The sequence below is a fragment of the Corylus avellana genome, chromosome ca7, assembly GCF_901000735.1.
Source record: "Corylus avellana chromosome ca7, CavTom2PMs-1.0".
In the NCBI taxonomy this organism is placed as follows: domain Eukaryota; kingdom Viridiplantae; phylum Streptophyta; class Magnoliopsida; order Fagales; family Betulaceae; genus Corylus; species Corylus avellana.
The window spans coordinates 18,344,334-18,352,988 of NC_081547.1; the positions used below are offsets into that span (position 1 = coordinate 18,344,334).

Consider the following 8,655-nt stretch of genomic DNA (forward strand, 5'->3'; position numbering starts at 1 on the left):
TTTATATGAATAATATGATTAAGTATTGGAATTATCATTAAATCATATGACTATTATTAATTAGATACTTAATGATCAGATCATATGATAAAGTTTTAACGATCATAGGTCTTAAGATTAATTGTTATATATAGATACCTTACTATTATGCTTATATATATATATATATATATATTACTTAATTAGTAATATATATACTATATAAGCTCGAGCTTAGTTTCGTGTTCACAAATGGCCTGATTAATAACCTAGTCAAGCTTGAGTGGAGCTTATTTGAGCCGAGTTCAAGTACATTCACAAGTAGCTTTGTTCATTTAACACCTCTAGTTTTGGTTAATTGTATTTATTTTGTGAAATGTATTTTGACTGTCGGCATTCCTTTTTCTTGATCTAACTTACAAATCGGAAGATTTGGAAGTGCTCTCCATTGCCTAGTGATGCCTCTCACGTCCAAGATGTTAAAAGAACTTAAAACAATGGTGTTTTATTTCAAGAACACATGCCCACCACCTAAATTTTCTTGAGAGAAAATGATAGGAGAAAGATGGGAGAGAGGCTATGTAGATTTTGAATGAAAAACTCTCATTTTCTTTGGTTACAACCCCCTTCCTATAACCCTTGTGTGCTAGTTATTTTTTTATAAAATCAAGAGACACAACTCTTGCTAATAGGTTGGAGGAGCCCACTCTCTAACAACAGGGAAAGTATTGAAATATGAAGTTACAACAAAATCCGTATCAAATGGGAAAGCGACAAAACAAAGATGAAAATAAAAACGAAAGAACAATTTCAAATCACTTTGAAACCCGAATTCCAAATAGATTTTGCAAGAAGCTAAAGAAATAGGATTCCAAAGAAAGAACAAGCTTTCACATTAGTGCTCAAAATAAGCAAGTAGATGAGACCACAAAATGGTACTAATGCTCATTTCCCTCCCACTTGGACAAAGTAATGCAAAAAGGAAACAAAGAAATGGATTTTGGATAAGCCCACGGCTGACTATAAAGTGGGCTCCAAATTCCAATCCAATTTGATTGTGATACAAGCCAATCATAAGCCTACGATTCCTCACTCCTGGTCCCAATTCACAAAGGCCAAACAAAAATCATGACAGAGATGTTCACTGAATACAATCAAATCCTGTTCACGGACTTTGGCCGGGCTCTGTTGTACAAGATTCTCTGAGATTACAACATTTTCATCATATTATGGATGGCTCCTGCCTATGATAAAGACATTATGTCCCCATGTCTTTATCATAGCTTAATTTTGATACTAAGCTGCTGCAGAATACCATTAATTATGTCTCACTTGCAAAAGACAGGAATTTTTACAATAGTTTACTCTTATGGAATCACCATCACTGGAAAACAAGCACCAGGCAGTCCAACAAGAACTAGTCAATTAATTAATCAAATTACAATGCTTTAAATCTTTACAGTAGCATGCCAGTTGGCGTATGAATCCAATACTTTGTCTATAGCTTGCTTATGGGTGGAAAAAAAAAATTTAGCCAATAATATACTGTGAAAGACAAACTGGCCCATAGTCAAAGGAAAACTGCAACCAAAGATTCATGTTGACTCATGAATAAGCTAGCATACTGCCAACATGAGATGCCATATCAAATAATGCTCCACTTGGGAAAAAAAAAAAACAAAAAAGCATAGCCCCACTGTTGAGCCACACGGACCATGCAATTATATTCTTAAAGCATGACCCAGTAGAATTTACTAGCATATGCTCTTCCAAATGAAATCAGTAACCAGAAGTCGATACTAAGACATTACGCTCCTTCAGACGCTTCTGGAAATGAGCCAAACGATTTTGTAGTTGCAGGATGCCTGTAGCCTTCTGGGATAGAATGGCATTCAATCTAGAAATATAATCATCCAGTTGATTCCCTGGTTGATCAGCTTCAACCAGCAGGTTCATCTCCTGCAAATGCAAATGAAACATGAACAAAAGTTGAATTAGTCATAATTTCTCACAAGGCGTGCAAGAAGCAGATCAAGGAACAAAATCTATGTGCTCAAGATAACTAAAACAATGGACAGAAACTTGTGAAACTCTGATTTGAAAGTCCCTAAGGAGCTCTATCTTGTGGTGTGTGGTAGCACTGTACAATGGGCTAGTTTTTGTAACAGGCCCGCCTCCACTATCTGCCCACCCGCATGGATTACAGGCAGATTTCTGCCTTGACCCTGGGCGGACAGATAACCGCTATCCACCCATAGGTGGGGCGGATTTGTTGAGCGGTCAAAGGGTTGGACTCACCACTAATACATGGACATCTTTGAAAAATCTGAATCGCTTGTCTTACCGCTCATTTCATTGATTGTAATTGAAAGTTGCATAAGAAAATCCCCAATTTTTGCCTCGTTCCTAATCATAGGGATGAGACCAATGGAAGAATGTTGGAGTCTGCATCACTAGAGTGGGGGTTGATATGATTTTCACAATTACAATTGAAAATGCTTCATCTAATGAAGTTGTTATTGATTATATGAGGATAATAAAATATAAGGATTGTACAGTTTTTGAAGGTGAGCTTCTTCACATGCTTTGTAATCGATGGAGCAAGCCCTCATTGGGGCCTTAATTTGCACACAATATTGGTTAAGGAGCAAGCCAATTGACATTCAAGACTTGGAGGAATATTTGCAAAGTCATGATGATCAAATTAAATGTTTATAAATTAGTTGAAACTTAGTTTTCATTACTTATTTATTCATTTAACTCAAGTTTCTTTTATTATAGATGAGCTTCAACCATCAACTTCAAGAAGTGAAGCATCTCTTAGCTAAAAGTTTGTTTGTAATGAAGGTTAGTTATTATTTTTCCAATTTTTATTTATTTTACTTACAAGTTAATTGTCATTATATTTTACTTTAAATTGATTTGTACTTGTAGGGGTATTGATTTGGCTTCGTGGTGTGTTGTTGCTGACAGTTGTATTTTGTAGTGTTACTTGTAATTCAGTAGACTATGATGTTTGATGGGTTTCTTATGTTGTGAATTTGTAATGTTTTGTAAACACTGAAAAATGTAATATGGATAGTTACAAACGGACAGTTACTCAAAACTGCCCTCCGCTGAGGGCGGTTCCAAAGGCGGAAAACTGCAGTTCTCCACCCATCTAGGGCTGTGTAGATTCCTAGTGTGTGGCTCTTCCATTCTAAACATGGCCATGTATATCATTTTTCTTTTCCACCGGCCTAGGCCTTGCACATGATTATTGTGCAGGAGATTCTGAAGTTATGGCTTAATGGTAATAACAATAAACAAGTTTGAAGGACGAATTTAACAAATCACCTACCTCTCTAACAATATTCATAGTCTCCTCCACTTGTTTTCGGTGAGCATTTACAAGATCTTCCTCCTCCTGAAGACATGCAACACAAGCTTTTCCTGTCAAATAATGTTGGTTTACACATTAATTCAAAGAAAATAATTAGTTTATTATATTTACCTGTAAGAGGGCATTCAGATCATCATCCAAATGCGAGTTCTTGGATTCAACTTTTGGCAGGTCCTTCCATTTAGTATGACCGTTGGTTTTCCTTATTTTGTCTTCTGCAGTAGAGAGATTGGATGGCTCTAGCTTCCCATTCCTCTTCCATAAAGGTTTTCCTTGCTCATAAGACTCTTCAGATGCATCAAAGTCATCTCTTTCAGTTTGTTCAGGCCATGAATCAGATACTTCATCCTCAAAGTTGGATGCAGGAACTGAAGACAAGGGTACAGTAGTTGATTCCTTAAGGTTGATGGTTGACGATAATACATCCTTCTTAGGATTGTTTCCTTTCGAAAGGCTTTTCACTCTAGAATGTTTTTTTTTTAAAAGAAAAAAAGTTAGTATATTCTATTGAAAGGAGGCGGGGGGTTGTTTAAAAGTGAGTATTATCAATACTAGAAAATTTACTTTGATCAAAATACTTATTGTCACCTGTCAGCATATCTCAATGTGTTCAGAGTATGTTCACATGATCCTGAGCTTGGTGATATGCATGATATCATAACAGTGCGTGAGTCACCAACAAATGAATCCCTCAGTACTTCAGTTAATTTGCTGCCTCTGAAAGGTATATGACCCTGGTCATTGTCTAGAGCTCTAATGCATTCCTTTAATGCAAGTAAGCTCTTATTGATCTCAGCACCTTCCATTCTGCATCATATATTTGGAAGCAGCAAATTAACATGCAAATCATGAAAAGAAATAACTAGTATATTCCACCATGCATCAATTAAATTGATCATTAGTATTGAACGAGCATATGAGAAATGCTAGAGATAAAAACCAGGGATTGGATATGTGCATTAGCTGCTATAAATCTCAAAGTCAAATATAAGCCTTGAAACCTCCTTTAGCACTCATATCTCCCCATGTCAATACAAAAAACCAAGTTGCACTAAATATTGCCTACAGTAGATCAATAGAATGATTAAGATACCTGAAAGTTTCTGGACTACAGAATTTTAAATAGTCTCAGATTATTTTTCCCATTGAATTATCTCATTTTAATGCATTTACCCATTCAATCTTGAAATCCTCAATGGGTGGAATAGGGATTCAATGAGCAGGATGATGGAGAAGTGCAAGTAGCCAGATATCCTATGTTTAACACATCAAATAGTGACCCAATGAACTCCATATACATCATATATTTTCATGCCTTAGTGAAATATTATCAGACTACAAAGCATTAGCTTTCTTCTAGGATTTAAAAATGTAGATCATACCTTGTTAGTTTATCATTATCTGTAGTGTCTGCACCACGTTCACTTCCGGCAAGATCTATAAAGGAGAGCTTTCCAACAACACGAGGTGGCTTTGATTCACTGCCATCAACTGACCTCTTGATAACAAGCTGAAGTATAGCATGTGAACGGGAGGATTCCTCATTTGCACCTGTTGTTCCAGTACTTCTCGTGGCACTTCCTTTCTCAATGAGTTCTTTAATTGTTTCCACATCTGATACTCTGTACTCTTGCAAACCAACGATGCAAACTTGCTGCTTCCCATCCTCTCTCATGCAAAGTTTTCTGCAATATGACAGCTTTCAATTTTGAGCAAACTCTGGAATTGCAAATGTTAAGCAAATGGGGAAGCCTGTAACAACTTACTTCCGGTCATTGAGGAGATCAAAAAGTTTTCCTCCATATATCTCAAAGAAACTCACAAACAACTGAAATCCCTGATTCCTGTAAGTGTGGTGCATCAGCCTCAAGATATCACGTGAAGCTTTAAGTGGTAAAGGCTTCATTGTATAAGTTTTTCCACTCCCTGAAAAACACAGAGACAACAAGCACACGCTTATTTAGAGCACCTTTTACTATATAAGAATTAGAAAAATGATTTTATGGTTCAAGCCAACATAAGGGCAAAAGATCAACATTTAATTGACATAAAGGGAAGGCAAAGAAGTTTTAAGCCATTTGATATGGAGCAAGCTGATGGTGAATCACCAGTCAGCAGACAGACTGAAACCAAAACACATTCAGAATGTATATATTATGTGATAAAGCAACGTGACCTAAGTTTAGAGCAACATTGATCATTGTTAGGCTGAAAATATGATCTTATACTAAGAGTCAGTAGATCATGAGAAGGTACAAGGTGAAAAAGCATGTACATCTTCATTAATAACTTAAATGATAGTGTGAAAACAATTCCATAACAAATTCCGAATTATTGAATTATTTACACTACATAGTAGAGTAAATTTAGTAATCAAACAAGCATAGTTTATTCTGACACTGAGTTGTCCAAATGGTCTGTGACAGCATCAAGTGAGATTTGGGAGACAGCTATTCACCTGTTTGCCCATATGCAAAGCAAGTTGCTTTTGTGCGTTGAAAAATTATTGGAACTATGGGCTCAACAGTCTCACGATACACCTAGAGAAACAACATGAGAAACACAGATTGAATAATTAGTAGCCATTTTTGTTTTTTGTTTTCCCTGCTTAGTTGCTCTGACCGTGTTCTGTATATATATCTATATATATTTTGTCATTCTATTCATCTATAGTAATACACTCACCTCATCATTTGAGACCTCTTCATTCAGCACTGCATCAAAAACAAACTCATGCTTCTCTACGTATTCTGTGAGATCAACCTATAGAACATCCAGATGATTAAGATACAGAATCAAAATAATTTATAATAACAGGTAACTTATAAAGTATTGAGCTAGAATAACAACCTAGGAAAAGAAAAATGGCAAAACACATTGAAAAAGAAAATGAATTTGTTGTAGCATGTAGCAGAAAAGCAGAAAAAGCAAATAAACCAAGGATTTTATGAGAAGTATGATCTTCTGGTTGGTAAAGTGTATGTAGACTTGCTATCTTTGGCTCTGAAACTGCGCATATTCTTCAAATCTAATTTTCTATTTATATTTATGCTCATTCTTATCCTTGCCATATACATAGTGACACCATTTCAGATAAGGTCTGCATATGGGAAGCATGATTTTTTAATCTCTTTGTTCTAATGTGTTGTAATCTTTACGGACAAAAGGTAACTGAAAAAGAAAAAAAACTACATTGGAACAGAGGTATGCGTTACACTTGACAGGTAGTGACTTACCTTAAGCTTAGTCTCGTAAACAGTTAGAGAATTGGAAACCGTCTCTATAATATCTTCCTCATTCTTTGCTAATTCCTTCTTATTAAGTGGTCTCTTGCGCACCTGCATTCAGAACATTGGAAGCAAGTAAGAAAGTATTAAAATAAGAGGTAGTTAAGCAGATCAGATCCTTAAAGGAAAAGAAAAGTCCTTGTGCAAAGCACGTCACTTCCATAATGAGATATAGTCAAACAGCAGCATCTCATTTTTTAGGCATAGCATTTCATTAAGATAAACGATGCTATTGAGAACTTACATTAAAAAATCAAAATAAGAGGAAAAGTTAAAGGAATAGAAAGTACATACCACAACTTTTATCTTTGCTACTGAACTGGTTTTCTCTTTATCTGCAGCAAAGCTTTTCAATAGGCTGCTTTCCGGCAAACCACGAGTTCTGCCGGTTTGTTTGTTGTTTGAAATGTAGGGTTCAGAGTCATCAAAGCTTCTGCCACGGACAGGATGATACATAGAAGCACCGTCGAACAGACCAGGGACTGTCATCTACCCACAAGATAGACAACAACATCAGCAGAGCTAAGAATGCAAAACCATCTCACTTACTGTTAAAGAAAATAGCCACTTTACTTATTCCACAATGACGCCCAAATTCAAATGGCATATACTATCAACTTCAAATAGCAGAGTTTAGCATATACAAATGGGAGATAAACTTTTTTCCACTTCCACTATTATATTATCATTATTCTGCAGATCAAATGAACATAAAATATCTTTTGGGCGGAAGGAAAAGACCAGACTTGGCAGAAGATTATACAAAGTTTGAACTATAATTCAAGTTATGAATGGAAACCCGAAAATCATTGAAAGCATATGATCAATGCATTGCCATTTGACCGGAAGCCAAAGAAAAGCACTTCAAATCAACAATGTCAAGGGTCAACCCCGAATCAAGTTAAGACACTGAAAAATGAATAATTACATTAAGTTCAAACCACCATATCTGTGATAGACAGATTTACAAAACGAATTCATCAAAAGGAATGATACCGCTTAACCGGCATGCCAAATACACATCACTATACAAAACCCAGCATCTAAAAATGGAAAGAGACCCACCTCAGGAAGAAGCTCGGTATCGAAAGAATGCAGATCCAAGAGTCCAGGGCTGAACTCACTGGGGGAGCTTTCACCATTCTTCCTCGCCCGCGAATTACCCGGAGGCGTTGAAGGCTCCAACTGCGCATTCCTGTACATCCTCGACCCCTGGCCGCCTCCTCCACCACCACCATAGAATCCATAGTCCTGCTTTTCAGTTCAATAGCAGAAATTGAACACAAATAAACACTTGAGATCCAAAACCAAGCATCAAATCCACAAAAACCAACACATAAAGATGGAAGCGAACCTGGAGTGGAGGGATTGAAGGGTTGGAGGAATGGAGGTGCTGAAGACCAGCAGATTGGAGCCAGCGCCCATTGGACGACGTCTCCAGAAAGTTGTCCGAGTACTGGCGCTGGTGGTGCACCCCCGCCGCACCAGATCTCTGCCCTTGCCTCCCCACCCCGTTCATCTCTCACACCCGATCCAACCGAAGATCCAGATTCCGATAAAGCTTAAGCTCTACAAAACTCTTGTCTTTGCTGCGATCGAATCGGAGCTCCACTTTCCCTCTCTTGAAAAGTTAATCCTTATCAAAGATTAATGCCAGAGAGCAAGGACCACCAAAATGCAAGGAAAAGCTCCGAGACAGAGACAGAAGAAGAAGAAGAAACAGTCTGAAGCTTCTCTGAGCTTTTTCTTTTTTTCTTTTTTCTTTTTTTTCTTTTTTAAATTAAATTTTACAAGCTAACGTAAACTGAAACGGAGGCCCGTTTATGATAAAAAGAGTAAAAAGAAAGCATATAGGAGGAGACAGAGAGAGAGAGAACTTTGAATTTTAGAAGACTCAAGCGCTGAGAGTAGCACGTGCGACGAGTGTTACACACGTGCGTGCACTGTAGATGGTGTGGGGGGGGCGGGGAGGGGGGAAAACGACGTAGGTTTGTTGGGTCCCGTTCC

The 8,655-nt window shown here is 37.2% G+C and overlaps 1 protein-coding gene across 2 annotated transcripts; it reads right to left on the reverse strand.

Moving 5' to 3' along the window:
- Window positions 1–1,380: 1,380 nt before the first annotated feature.
- Window positions 1,381–8,441, reverse strand: LOC132186107 (kinesin-like protein KIN-13B). Of its 2 annotated transcripts, none has more exons than XM_059599919.1 (12): window positions 8,003–8,441; window positions 7,714–7,902; window positions 6,943–7,137; window positions 6,598–6,699; window positions 6,047–6,124; window positions 5,820–5,901; window positions 5,128–5,287; window positions 4,744–5,046; window positions 3,950–4,168; window positions 3,473–3,824; window positions 3,320–3,385; window positions 1,381–1,938 (listed from the first exon to the last, which is right to left on the reverse strand). In XM_059599919.1, the coding sequence occupies exons 1-12, from the start codon at window positions 8,165–8,167 to the stop codon at window positions 1,759–1,761; spliced, it is 2,091 nt and encodes a 696-aa protein (XP_059455902.1). In that variant the 5' UTR covers window positions 8,168–8,441; the 3' UTR covers window positions 1,381–1,758. The 2 variants fall into 2 exon arrangements, with proteins under 2 accessions (XP_059455902.1, XP_059455903.1); XM_059599920.1 differs by having other exon boundaries at window positions 7,714–7,899; window positions 8,003–8,440.
- Between the last annotated feature and the right edge of the window lie 214 nt (window positions 8,442–8,655).